This window comes from Scyliorhinus canicula, chromosome 10 (assembly GCF_902713615.1).
Source record: "Scyliorhinus canicula chromosome 10, sScyCan1.1, whole genome shotgun sequence".
Lineage (NCBI taxonomy): Eukaryota > Metazoa > Chordata > Chondrichthyes > Carcharhiniformes > Scyliorhinidae > Scyliorhinus > Scyliorhinus canicula.
This window is the reverse complement of record NC_052155.1, coordinates 5592999-5608277: the sequence shown is the minus strand read 5'-3', so window position 1 is coordinate 5608277 and position 15279 is coordinate 5592999. Positions and strand designations below refer to the sequence as shown.

General features: G+C 46.4%; 1 protein-coding gene across 5 annotated transcripts in view; it reads left to right on the top strand.

The window, feature by feature from the left end:
- Window positions 1-15279, top strand: part of osbpl1a (oxysterol binding protein-like 1A) — a 242783-nt gene that overhangs the window by 86572 nt on the left and 140932 nt on the right. For all 5 annotated transcript variants that reach the window (XM_038808561.1, XM_038808559.1, XM_038808562.1 and 2 more), the window contains 2 exons: window positions 12337-12418; window positions 14691-14797. In XM_038808561.1, coding sequence (XP_038664489.1) covers window positions 12337-12418; window positions 14691-14797 — 189 coding nt within the window. The remainder of the gene's footprint in view (window positions 1-12336; window positions 12419-14690; window positions 14798-15279) is intronic.

Below are 15279 nucleotides of genomic sequence, written 5' to 3'. Positions count from 1 at the left end.
TTAAGCTCTAAGGTACATTTTAAAAGGTTGGTGGAATTGCGGATAGCGATGAGGACTGTCAGAGGATACAGCAGGATTTAGATCATTTGGAGACTTGGGCAGCGAGATGGCAGATGGAGTTTAATCCGGACAAATGTGAGGTAATGCATTTTGGAAGGTCTAATACAGGTAGGGAATATACAGCGAATGGTAGAACTCTCAAGAGTATTGAAAGTCAGAGAGATCTAGGTGTACAGGTCCACAGGTCACTGAAAGGGGCAACACAGGTGGAGAAGGTAGTCAAGAAGGCATACGGCATGCTTGCCTTCATTGGCCGGGGCATTGAGTACAAAAATTGGCAAGTGATGTTGCAGCTGTACAGAACCTTAGTTAGGCCACACTTGTATTATAGTGTTCAATTCTGGTCGCCACGCTACCAGAAGTATGTGGAGGCTTTAGAGAGGGTGCAGAAGAGACGTACCAGGATGTTGCCTGGTATGGGAGGGCATTAGATATGAGGAGCGGTTGAATAAACTCAGTTTGTTCTCACTGGAACGACGGAGGTTGAGGGGCGACCTGATAGAGGTCTACAAAATTATGAGGGGCATAGACAGGGTGGATAGTCAGAGACTTTTTCCCAGGGTAGAGGGGTCAATTACTAGGGGGCATAGGTTTAAGGTGCGAGGGGCAAGGTTTAGAGGAGATGTACGAGGCATTTTTTTTACACAGAGGGTAGTGGGTGCCTGGAACTCGCTGCCGGAGGACGTGGTGGAAGCAGGGACGATAGTGATGTTTGAGGGGCATATTGACAAATACATTAATAGGATGGGAATAGAGGGACACGGACCCCGGAGCGTAGAAGATTTTAGTTTAGACGGGCAGCATGGTCGACGCAGGCTTGGAGGGCCGAAGGGCCTGTTTCTGTGCTATACTTTTCTTTGTTCTTTGAGTTTAGGCTCTCTGCCCCCACCACCAACTCGGGCAGCGAATTCCAGACTCCCCCTACCCTCTGCGTAAAAAAGGTTCTTCCTCATGTCCCCTCTACACCTTCTGCCACTTATCTTGAATCTATGTCCCCTGGATCTAGAATTCTCCACCGGGGAGACAATTTTATCTTGTCCACTCTTTCTCTTCCCTGATAATTTTGTTCACCTCAATTAAGTCACCCTTCAGCCTTCTTTATTCCAAGGTAAATAACCCCAACCTATCCAATCTCTCCTCAGAGCCTCACTTTTCCAGCCTTGGCAACATTCTTATAAACCTCCTCTGCATTCAGAGCAATAACCTCCTTCCTGTAATGTGGTGACCAGAACTGCGCACAATACTCCAGTTATGGCCTCACCAGTGTTTTATACAATTCTAACATTATGTACATATATTTATATTCTATACCTCTGCCAATGAAGGGGAGCATTCCATACGGTTTCTTTACAAACTTGTCTACTTGAACCGCTGCCTTTAGGGAGCTGTGTACCAATCCGCCAATCTCTCACTTCATCTATCCCTCTTGGTATATTCCCATTTATCGTATACTCCGTGTAACTGTTTGACCTCCCTAAGTGCATGACCTCACACTTCTAGATATTAAGTTCCACCTGCCACTTTATCGCCCACTCCACCAATCCATCTATATCATTCTGGGGATTGTAGCTGTCCTCTACTCCACTCAGCCAATCTTTGTGTCATTTGCAAGATTCCCAATCATGCCCCCCCCCCCCCCAAATGTTCACATCCACATCGTTAATGTATAACGCAAACAGTAAGTGTCCCAACACCCAGCCTTCTGGAACACCACTTGAAACAACTTTCCAATTGCAAGGGCAGCCATCGGCCATTGCCCTTTGATTCCTGTTACTAAGCCAACTTTTTAAACAGTTTGCCACATTTTCCTTCTATTGTGAAGACAGGAAAATATTTGTTCAATGCCTCTGCCATTCCCTCATTCTCCATGAGTTCTCCTGTCCTGGCTTCACAGAGATCAATCTTTACTTTAGCTACTCTCCTCCTTTTATACACTTATAAAAGCTCTTACCTTCTTGTTTCTTTATTCCTGGCTAGTTCACTCTCCTATTTATCCCTTTGTGTCAACTTTTAGGTGGCACTTTGTCTGGTTTCTAAAACGCTCGTAAAACACTTGAAACATTGTAAACCTCCTCTTTTAATCTAATACCAGTCTTAACTTTGAGTCTTTTTTGCTGAGTTTTGTTTTTCAGTGGAATGTATTTTTTGTTGAACATTTTGAATTGTTTCTTTAAATGTTTCTTACTCTTTATTTACTGCCAGACCTTTTAGTCTATTTACTCAATTCACCATAGCCAGTTCTCCCCTCATGCCCATGTCATTGCAAAGTTGAAAATTCTTATATGTGATTGGAGTACCTCACTTTCAAAAGTAACATGGAATTCAGTGGTATTATGATCACTATTTCCCATTTGCCATTTTATTTTCACATTACTATTTAACCCTGCCTCATTACAAAATTCTGGATGTGAGACAACTTTGTCCCTAGTCGAGGATAGATTAGTCATGATAAGAACAACGAGGGGCCATTTTTCTCCAAGAGTTTCTTCGGCCATTGTCTTGGCCTGATAATCTTTAATATACCCTTGGAAATAAAAACCTACCAACCTAACAAGTTTACAAAGACCTGTCCCAGGGTAGAGGGGTCAATTACTAGGGGGCATAGGTTTAAGGTGTGAGGGGCAAGGTTTAGAGGAGATGTACGAGGCAAGTTTTTTACACAGAGGGTAGTGAGTGCCTGGAACTCGCTGCCGGAGGAGGTGGTGGAAGCAGGGACGATAGTGACGTTTCAGGGGCATCTTGACAAATACATGAATAGGATGGGAATAGAGGGATACGGACCCCGGAAGTGGAGAAGATTTTCGTTTTGACGGGCAGCATGGTCGGCACGGGCTTGGAGGGCCGAAGGGCCTGTTCCTGTGCTGTACTTTTCTTTGTTCTTTGTTTTAGTTTCTTTCTCCACGTATTGATCCAGAAGACTGGGGCAAATACTTTCTATAAATTTACCTTCTAGACCACCCTTGCTAAACTGATTGTCCTGAATCTTTCGGGAGTCATTTTAGGAAACACTTCAACCAGTAGAATTTTGGAATGCTTTTCTTCAAATGGCAATTGATGTCAGTCTTTGTAAACTTGTTAGGTTGGTAGGTTTGTTTCCAAGGGTATATTAAAGATTATCAGACCAAGGCAATGGCCAAAGAAACTCTTGGAGAAAAATGGCCCCTGCTTGATCTTATCATGACTAATCTACCCCAATCCCACTTTACCGCACTATCCCATAATCTACCCCAATCCCACTATACCGCACTACCCCATAATCTACCCCAATCCCACTTTACCGCACTATCCCATAATCTACCCCAATCCCACTTTACCGCACTATCCCATAATCTACCCCAATCCCACTTTACCGCACTATCCCATAATCTACCCCAATCCCACTTTACCGCACTATCCCATAATCTATCACAATCCCACTATACCGGACTATCCCATAATCTACCCCAATCCCACTTTACCGCACTATCCCATAATCTATCACAATCCCACTTTACCGCACTATCCCATAATCTACCCCAATCCCACTTTACCGCACTATCCCATAATCTACCACAATCCCACTTTACCGCACTATCCCATAATCTATCACAATCCCACTTTACCGCACTATCCCATAATCTACCCCAATCCCACTTTACCGCACTACCCCATAATCTATCACAATCTCACTTTACCGGACTATCCCATAATCTACCCCAATCCCACTTTACCGCACTATCCCATAATCTACCCCAATCCCACTTTACCGGACTACCCCATAATCTACCCCAATCCCACTTTACCGCACTATCCCATAATCTACCCCGATCCCACTTTACCGGACTATCCCATAATCTATCACAATCCCACTATACCGGACTATCCCATAATCTACCCCAATCCCACTTTACCGTACTATCCCATAATCTATCACAATCCCACTATACCGGACTATCCCATAATCTACCCCAATCCCACTTTACCGCACTATCCCATAATCTATCACAATCCCACTTTACCGCACTATCCCATAATCTATCACAATCCCACTATACCGGACTATCCCATAATCTACCCCAATCCCACTTTACCGCACTATCCCATAATCTATCACAATCCCACTTTACCGCACTATCCCATAATCTACCACAATCCCACTATACCGCACTATCCCATAATCTATCACAATCCCACTTTACCGCACTATCCCACAATCCCACTTTACCGCACTATCCCATAATCTACCACAATCCCACTTTACCGCACTATCCCATAATCTATCACAATCCCACTTTACCGCACTATCCCATAATCTACCCCAATCCCACTTTACCGCACTATCCCATAATCTATCACAATCCCACTTTACCGCACTATCCCATAATCTACCACAATCCCACTTTACCGCACTATCCCACAATCCCACTTTACCGCACTGTCCAACAATCTATCACAATCCCACTTTACCGCACTATCCCATATCCGTTATTCGCCTGGTATCAAAAAATCTGTTGTCTTGACACTGATCAAATTGCTGAGCAATTTGGAAAACATTTTCTTAACCTCTACCCTGCCAAATCCCTTAAGAATGCTTAGTGAGATCACCTTAATATTTTACTGTATGACTCGCGCCAAGTCCCATTCACCCATTGCCCCCTTGCTTGCTGATCTACACAGGAATGACTCGCTTTCAGATGTGTGTCCCAGGTGCCAGTAATTCACTGCGTTTTTGAAAGAGAGAGAACCTGGTGGAGTGGTGTAGCGACAACAATCTCTCCCTCAATGCCAGCAAAACTAAAGAGCTGGTCATTGACTTCAGGAAGCAAAGTACTGTACACACCCCTGTCAGCATCAATGGGGCCGAGGTGGAGATGGTTAGCAGTTTCAAATTCCAAGGGGGGCACATCACCAAAAATCTGTCCTGGTCCACCCACGTCGATGCTACCACCCAGAAAGCGCAACAGCGCCTATACTTCCTCAGTAAACTAAGGAAATTCAGCATGTCCACATTAACACTTACCAACTTTTACAGATGCACCATAGAAAGCATCCTATCTGGCTGCATCACAGCCTGGTATGGCAACTGCTCGGCCCAGGACCGCAAGGAACTTCAGAGAGTCTGAACACCACCCAGTCCATCACACGAACCTGCATGCCATCCATTGAGTCCATCTACACCTCCCGCTGCCTGGGGAAAGCGGGCAGCATAATCAAAGACCCCTCCCACCCGGCTTACTCACTCTTCCAACTTCTTCCATCGGGCAGGAGATACAAAAGTCTGAGAACACAAACAGACTCAAAAACAGCTTCTTCCCCACTGTCACCAGACTCCTAAATGACCATCTTATGGAATGACCTCATTAACACTACACCCTGTATGCTTCATCCGATGCCGGTGTCTATGTATTTACATTGTATACCTTGTGTTGCCCTATTATGTATTTTCTTTTATTCCCTTTTCTTCCCATGTACTTAATGATCTGTTTGAGCTGCTCGCAGAAAAACACTTTTCACTGTACCTCGGTACACGTGACAATAAACAAATCCAATCCAATCCAAATCGGCTATCGCCCCACGGCCTGTTTTTGCAGTGATCTTAAAACCGTGACCCTCTGGTTACTGACCACCCTGCCGGTGGAAACAGCTTTTCCTTATTTGCCTTGAACACCTCTATCAAATCTCTTCAGCTTCTCTGTTCGAAGGGGAACTCTCCCATCATCTTCAGTCTCTCCACGTAACTTTAGTCCCTCATTCCGAGAACCATTTGAATAAATCTCCTCTGCACTATCTGTAAGGCCTTGATGCCCTCCCGAAAGTGTGGCAACCAGAATCCTGTCAGGTGCTATTTCTCTTGTCTCGGCTACAGAAGCCCTCGCAGCTTCCATTTGTTCAATAGCATACATCTGTGAGGGATTAAACTCAAAATATTTGGACTCCGGTGAGCATTAATCCTTTGATACGCAGTTGGAAAAGGCAACCCCTCTTGGGTTTTATAAACGTAGCAACCTGGAGAATTTTATTTATTTTTGAGCCAGTAAGTTGTGACGATCTGGAATGTGCCCCAAAGGTGGTGGGTGCAGATTCAAGGGTAACTTTCCAAAGGGGGATACTTGAAAAGGGAAAAGAAAACGCAGGGTTATGGGGATAGAATAGGGGAATGAGACTAACTGGACAGCTCTCCCAAAGAGCCAGGAGAGAGAGGAAGGGCCGTAGGGCTCCTCCTGTGCTGTATGTTTGATAATGTACAGTCTCAAAACCCTGGCAAATATATATTGGCATTAAAGACTTTGGAAAGCCTCACCCTCAAGTACGCGTTTGGTAATCGGCCATTTGGAGGATTGAAAGCAATGTTTGTTCAGGCAAATACAGCTGCTTCTGAATAGATGCTTCAACCCACATCAGCAAGCTGAGGCGTCCTGGTGTTTGCATTGACTACCTGCCAGAGATCAGACAATCCAGTCCCACCTTCCTGCAGCCGTTGCAAGTTCGGAGCAACTACACCTGCTCCATTCCTATTTTGCCCCCATTGTAGAAAGCTGCCATTTCCCTCCTTCACTCCCGCAAAGTGAATATAACCCCGCGTTAGACATTTCCAAAAATATTTGCTAAACTTGCCTATAAAATCAGTGATTTGACGTTGGGAATTACTTCAGGAAGCCCCGCGTTCTCTGGCAGCTGTGTTTAACTGGACAAAACACTGTTTCAAACCTGTCAACGATTGATCTAATATGTTTGAGATACACTTTGTGTCCCTCCATTATGTACATTAAGGTTGTTGGCTGGTGTATTGTAGAATAATTCATCAGTTAGCAGCAAGTGCATTTCGGATCACTTGTGTCTTTTTAAAAAATATCCTTTAGTTCTTCAATGAATCTAAAATTTTTGCCCTCTGGATACTGACCTTTCTGGCAGTGGAAACATTTTCTCCTCATTTACTCTGTCCAAATCCCTCATTAATCTGAAACCTCTATTAAATCTCCCCTTTACCCTCTCTGCTCTTAAGGAGAAAAATCCCAGCTTCTCACAGTCCCTCTGAGGTCCCTCATTCCTGGAACCGTTCTGATATCAGAATCGTCACTGCGCAGAAGGAGGCCATTTGGCCCATCGGGGCTGTACCAGCCATCCAAACGAGCTCGGTGACTTGGTGCCGTTCCCCTGCCTTGTCCCCGCGCCCCTCCGCGCTGTTTCTAATCAAGTGATCGATCATCTAATGGCCTCTCGAGCGCCTCGACTGAACCTGTCTCCACCACATTGGTCAATCTCCGCTGCACCCTCACCAACGGCCCTGACATCCATCCGAAAGTGAGGTGTCCAGAATCGAGCCCAATACTCCAGCTGAGGCCGGACCAGTGATTTAGAAATATTTAGCCCGACTTCCTTTAACCCTTCCTTTAACCCTGCTTCTAGGGTTAAATCTTGGGGCATTTGGGGATGTCAGGAAACGCTTATTCACAAACTCCTGACCCACGAATAGCTGTTGAGGCTGGGGTTGCCAACTGTGATTAAATGTATTCCTGGAGGATTCAACGCAGGGCTCCAGAGGCCCCCCCCCCCCCCCCCCCCCCCCCCCCCCCCCCCCCGGCTCCAACCATTAATCGGCCAACACGTCACCCTTCTGACGCGCGGCCTTCCCACACCAATTAGAAAGCAAAACGACCCATGACCCAACTTTTCGACTGTCAGCCAAAAACAGCCTTTTCTCCCTGCAACGTTTGCACATCTGGTAAAAGACAACATTCAAAGAAGGTGACAGGAAAAAAAGCAACCTTTCCCAATATTCCCAAGATTCTTCTGCAGGTTGCGCACAGCAGTTGATCTGGAAATTGATCTACAGTTCCCGGACATTCCGGGCCAACCCTGGAGAGTTGGCAACCTGAATTGGGGCCAATTGAGGGTCAGTTGAAAACTTCCGAATTGGGATGAGAGATTTTTGTTGGTTGGCGGGTTCGGGGGTATGGAAGCAAGGAGGAGGGGAGATGGGAGTTGAGATACAGAGCAGCCATGATCCAACTAAGCAGGTTCAAGGGGGCTGAATAGCCTCCTCTTGTGTTCCAAATATAAGCCATCAGCTGCACATCAGGCTTGCTAACGGCATGATCTCCATTGAATATCTAGCGTAACGTAGACCCTTTCGAACAGCGGGTTGGCAGCAGGAGGTACACAGCTCGACGAGCTGCTTTGCTATTTTGCCGGACTAAGAAAAAATAATCCTCTGAATTTAGCGTTTAATCTGTGTCACCTTGAAATAATGGTGCCCTGGGCAGCGAGAACTGCTGAGGCTGTGGTTTGTGTTCTTATGTCTCTCCACATGTTTAGGTGTGCAGTAGAAAGCTCGTTTAAATTTAGAACAAACGCATCCAAGGTTGACTCAATCAGTCACAGAATTTCCGCTTGAAAACCTCGGCCACCTTGCACCGTGGTGCCTTTTCAATAAATGTTTAATCACTGCAAAAAATTGCATCTGTAAAGAATGGGGACCTCACCCTGTGTGTTTCTAATTAATTTTCTGCTCCATACATGCGGCCTTGCGCACTAATGAATGGCGAGGGAACTGCATTACCCAGAGAGGGTTTAGAATGTGGAACCGGCATTTCATGTGACTGGCACCAATACATTTAGAATCTTCTAATTCCTCCAATGCAGAAGGAGGTCATTCGGCCCATTGAGTCTTCACTGACCCTCCCGAAAGAGCACTCTACCTAGGCCCACTCCCCCTCCCTATCTCCGTAACCCCGTGATCCAACCTACACATCTTTGGACACTAAGGGGCAATATAACGTGGCCGATCCACCTAACTTCCACATCTTTAGCTGGACATCTTAAGGGGGAAGCTGAATAAACACATGTAGGAGAAAGGAATAAGACCAGAAGACACCCGGCTTGGGTCACTGTCTGTGCCGAATCTGCACGTTCTCCCCGTGTCTGCGTGGGTTTCCTCCGGGTGCTCCGGTTTCCTCCCACAAGTCCCGAAAGACATGCTGTTAGGTGAATTGGACATTCTGAATTCTCCCTCCGTGTACCCGAACAGGCGCCGGAATGTGGCGACTAGGGGATTTTCACAGTAACTTCATTGCAGTGTTAATGTAAGACTACTTGTGACACAAATAAAGATTATTATGTTACTAATTCTATTAAATGCAATAGAAAATTGAGGATTGTGCAATTTTCCACAAGTGGATTAGATTTCGCGCTATGAGTTGCGATGACGGTTTTGAAACATTTTTATTCAGGGTTGAATGCAGATATGTTACGATATCGAGATATTTGATTTGATTTTTATGTGCAGTGCCTTGAGATAAATGTAATTATTTTCCTGTGAGTAGTGTAAGAAAATAAATTCTAGGGTGAACATTCGGTGATGTCCCTTTATCAGTTCCGTACTGTGAAATGATCTGCACCTGGTTACCTTAACTGGCAGGAAGGTTTATAAAAAGGGAACTGAGCTAATGGCACTGCTGCTTACCGCCACTGAATCCCCCATCATCGACATCCTGGGGGTTATCATTGACCACAAACTGAACTGGACTAGCCATATAAACACTGTGGGTTAGAGGTTGGAAATCCTATGGGCAGTAACTCATCTCCTGACGCCCCCACCCCCCCCAAAGCCTATCCACCATCTACAAGGCACAAGTCAGGGTTGCAGTGGAATACTCTCCACTTGCCTGGATGAGTGCAACTCCCACAACACTCAAGTAGCTCGACCTTCCACAAACATTCAAACCCTCCACCACTGACGCACAGTGGCAGCCGTGTGTACCATCTACAAGATGCACTGCAGGAACTCACCAAGGTTCCTTAGGCAGCACCTTCCAAACTCACGGCCATCTAGAAGGACAAGAGCAGCAGTTACCTGGGAACCCCGCCACCTGGAGGTTCCCCTCCAAGTCACTCCCCACCCTGACTGGGAAATACATCGGCCGTTCCTTCACTGTCGCTGGGGCAACATCCTGGAACTCCCTCCCTAACAGCACAGTGGGTGTACCTACACCTCAGGGCCTGCGACGGGTTCAAGAAGACAGCTTTTCACCACCTTCTGATGGGCAACTAGGGATGGCCAATAAATGCTGGTCTAACCAGCAATGCCCACATCCTGTAAAAATAAATGTAAGCAAGAATAAAGCTCCCTACCCCGCCCTGGCAATGGACTGATTCCTCAACCTTACTTTGTGGAGAAAAGTTTGGTGTTTATTATTCCTTTATTATGTTACATTTATTTACTTCGTGGATCATATCATCACCCTGCTCATTTGAATACTGCAAATTTATTTTACAAGGTGCACAAATAACCTTGGGTAATGCAGCTCACTGTCTCCAGAGTCGTGTTGGTTACGTTATTGAACTAACATCCGTCGTGGCTCGGTGGCTGCAGTCCCACCACTTAGTCAAAAGATCCAGGGGCACGAGCACAAAATCTTCGCTGACACTTAACAGTGCTGCCCTGAGGGAGGGCTGCCCTGAGGGAGGGCTGCAGTGTTGGAGGTGGCAGTGTTGGAGGTGTGCCGTCTTGTATGAGACACCAGACTGAGGCCCCATCTACCCTCTCGGGTGAAGAGGAGCGGGGCGGGAGGGGGGGGGGGGTCTCCTCCCTGGTGCCTTGGCCAATATTTATCCCTCAGCTCACATCACGTCCGCCGGGTGATCTGGTCGTTAGCATGTTGCTGTTGTGGGATCTTGCTGTGCATTACTGGCTGGCTATGTTTCCTGTATTATAAAAAGGATTACACTTGTTGTAAAGTATGGTGGGGACATCAGGAATTTGTGAAAGTTGCTGCACTAATCCAGAGAACGTGATCCAATTCTGCCATGATGTTCTGTTCAAATCCCGGGGGTGGTTCTTAAGCCCTCAAATCTCTAATTTCGGGGTGGGTCGGACACTAACACAGCCATGATTTGATCATTTGGAAGCACTGGAACTTGTTTCACAAGAACCCTGCAACAGTGAAGGATATATTTATTCTTTCTTGGTGTTAGGACACCCCAACAGACCCCAATTTTTATTAGGATATCGGACAAGAACCCCAAACAATTTTCTATTTGTAAAACAGTGAGGAAAGGATACTTCACCCCAGGCGTGATGACTCTGACCAATAGGTATCCTTTATGTTAAAACAAACTTTAAACACAGAATTAACCACTTTAACATCGAAGAAATGGCTTTAAAATTAGCAGTTAAACAGTTCGTCGATAAAAGGAAAAATGTTAACTCGCTAGCTACACCTGTCGCTATACATATTCCAAAGTAAGGAACACCATACAGTTCAAAATCCACTCATAAATAAAGTTATCAATCTGGGTTACTTGCTGTTCTCTGTGCAGACCTTTGGAAAGAGACCCTTTCAGGAGCAACCAGAAAATCTTTCTTGTCAGACTCGAATCCTATAGCAAAACTGCCAAAGCTACAGAGCGACTTGGTCCCTCCCATTAATTACATCATCTGTATCCCACGAAGAAGGCCCATGACCTGCTTAGCTGGGACATGCCTAATTAAATGATATATACACCCCGGGGAACCTCCACAAACATAAACAATAATATCCCATTAGCCATCTCTATGTAAACAAGTAAATGGATTGAATAAACGATATCTGCCCCTTCATGACCCCTTAATCACAGCTTTAGCAGACACACTGCCAGGGTTTGTAATATATAATAATAATCTCTTATTGTCACAAGTATGAAGTTACTGTGAAAAGCCCCTCGTCGTCACATTTTGACGCCTGTTCGGGGAGACTGGCACGGGAATTGAACCCGCGCTGCTGGCCTCCTTCTGCATCACAAACCAGCTGTCTAGCCCACTGAGCTAAACCTGCCTATATAAAAGATGTACCAATTTCCGACGTTCACCACAGTGGGGGTGTGGGCATCGCTGGCTGGACCAGAATTTGTTGCCCATCCCTAAAATGCCTTTCAACTGAGTGCCTCACTCGGCCATTTCGGAGGGGCAGTTAACAGTCAGCTAATTACATTGCTGTGGGTCTGGAGTCACCTGTAGGCCAGACGGGGCAAGGGCGGCAGATTTCCCCTCCCGAAAGGGACATTGGTGACCCAGATGGGTTTTTGGGACAAGCGACGATGGTTGTCATGGTCACCATTACCGAGGCTAGATTTTAGATTCCAGATTTCATTCATTAAATCCCGTGCAGGGATTCGAACCGATGTACCCAGAGGCCGAGCCTCTGGATTGCTTGTCCAGTGACGTTACGGCCATCTCCCGTGAAGATATGTTCATATAAATAAGAATATAAATCTGTTTTGTGCTTTTGGAATATTTATATTTTGATTTTTGATGAACAGACCGTACAGACCTGCCAACAGAAGCTTGAGAAAGAGGTTGCGAGTTTATTAAGCATGGTTGAAGGCCCTGAAATTGCAAAAGGTAATGGGTGGAGTTTTGCCACTGCACATGAATGAAGTTTTATTTTATAGTTACCTAACACTTCCGAACCATAGTTCAGGGCAGGGGAGAGATGAGGAAGTGACATTCTGGATGGCGTGTCTGTAGCCTGCTTCATATTGTTTCCCCTTCTCCTCCGGATTATTACCATTCTCATTTGGTTCTCCGTCTAAATGGGTACAGGGTGCTGCTCCCCGATGAAAGAGCAAGGGATTGTAATTCCATAGAATCTCTCCCGTGGAGAAAGAGGCCCATCGGACCTGTACCGACCCACTGAAAGTGACACCCTGTCGAGGCCCACTCCCCCGCACTATCCCCACAACCCCTGAACCGCGTTAACCTGCACATCTTTGGGCACTAAGGGGCAATTTAGCACGGCCAATCCACCTAACCTGCACATGTCTGGACTGTGGGAGGAAACCGGAGCACCCAGAGGAAACCCACACAGACACGGGGAGAACGTGCAGAGTCCACACAGAGAGTGACCTGAGGCGGGAATCGAACCCCTGGCGCTGTGAGGCAGCAGTGCTAACCACCGTGTCACCATAAAGCAGTCCAGTGATATAATGGGTGATGCTGGGAAATGAGTGGAATGCATCCATCCATTGGCTGATAATCATAGAGCACAGAAGGATCCCATTCAGCCCTTCTTCGTACCTGTGCTGGGTCTTTGAAGGAGCTGTCCATTGAGTCCTACTCCCGCCCTGCTCTTTCCCCAATCATCGTGCAGATATTTTGCCTTCTGAAGTTTTTACCCAATTTCCCTTTTGAAAGGTCCGATTGAATCTCCTTTCCTCTGTTCTTTCAGGCAGTGCTCTGCTGATCACAACAACCTAACTGAATACCTGCCTTTCGTACGGTCTGCCTCTGTTTCTAAACTTTGGGATCCAGGAATGATTTTTAACCCCTTTCTCATCCTGTCCTGTCGCCTTCACACTTAATTTTTCTTAAGTGTCTAAAATAAATTCTAACATCGACCTATAAATCTTCAGCCCTCAGAATGAGAATGCTCCTTAATAGGGAGCAGGATAATCTGATCGCAGCTAATCTGAACTCGGGCTGTTAATGCTTCACCATTGTCGTACAAACTGGTGTCTTTCAGAATGCGTTCTGGGATTAATCAATTGAATGTTAACCAATCTCATTGGCCACTGAAGGGCATCTTTAAGATTTCAGTTTTTCAATTGAAAACGTTTCTGCAGTTAAGTTTTTTCTGTTTCCACCAGACTGTTGATGGGATCAATGGTCACAGCACAGAGGGAGGCCATTCGGCCCATTGAACCGGTGCCCGCTCCCTGCAACAGCAATCCCCCCCACCCCTGCCATTTTTCCCCCAAAGCCCTTTCAAACACTTTCCCATCAGCAGATGTGTATCCGACTCTCTTTCGAAGTGCCACAATTGGACCTGCCTCCTCCACACACGGGCAGTGCGTTCCAGTTCCAAATCACCTGCCTTATAAATATTACGGATTTTTTCCCCCCTATCATGTCGTTAGCTCGTTTGCCGGTCACCTTAGCATCTGAATGACCTCTATCTTGGTGTACTGGGCGCAGTTTCAAAATGTGAAACTTGGAAGTATTAGAATCTGTGAGTGTAAACCTCACAAGGACATTGACAAGTTAGTGGAGTGGGCAGATAGGCGGCAGATGAAGTTCAATGCGGGGAAGTGTGAGATGATGCACTTTGGTAGGAAGAATCTGCAGAGACAATATAAAATAAGGAATAAAATTCTAAAAGGGGCGCAGGAGCAGAGGGACCTGGTAGATGTACATCGATCATTGAAGGTGGCAGCACAGTTGGAATTATATATATATTTATATATACACATATATGTATATATAGGGTGTATACATATATATATAATTTACAGTGCAGAAGGAGGCCATTCAGCCCATCGAATCTGCAAAGGCCCTGGGAAAGAGCACTCTACTTAAGTCCCATGCCTCCACCCTATCCCCATTATCCCATAACCCAGTAACCCCACCTAACCTTTGTGGACACTAAGGGCAATTTAGAATGGTCAGTCCACCTAACCTGCACATCTTTGGACCGTGGGAGGAAACCAGAGAGAGCAGGTCAAAAAGCAAATGGTATTCTGGACTTCGTTAACAGGGGCACAGAGTACAATAACAAGGAGGATATGATAAACTTGTTAGACTAAGCTGGAGGTACTATATAAATGCACGTTTTGTTGGATTGGGAAGCTGGGTTGGACGTCAGCATTCACGGGATCATTCATGTTTGCTTTTGCAGGATTTCCCCAGCCACTATTACAGAAGGTGAAAGATGTGACTGAATCATCCAGGATTGCATGTGTTGCACTCAATAACTGTGTACTGTTCATCTCCAAACAAGAAGCGGTTTGTATCTTTCATTCTGTACCTAATCTATCCTGTGACAAACTGAAAGCAGCTATTTTCAGCTTTGATAGAATCATACAGTGTAGCGGGAGGCCATTCAGCCCCACTGTGCCTGTGCTGTCTCTTTGAAAGCATTACCACCCATTCCCTCTTGTGCCATTCCCAGAGTCCTGCAATCCTTTTACTTTTCAGGTCTAGGCAATTCCCCCATCCCGCCTCGCCCCCTCCCCCATCCCGCCTCGCCCCCTCCCCCATCCCGCCTCGCCCCCTCCCCCATCCCGCCTCGCCCCCTCCCCCATCCCGCCTCGCCCCCTCCCCATCCCGCCTCGCCCCCTCCCCCATCCCGCCTCGCCCCCTCCCCCATCCCGCCTCGCCCCCTCCCCCATCCCGCCTCGCCCCACCCCTTCCCACCTTGCCTCTTCTCCTTCCTCCCGCCTCAACCCTCCTCCATTCCTGCCTCACCTGCCCCCCCCTCATCCCCC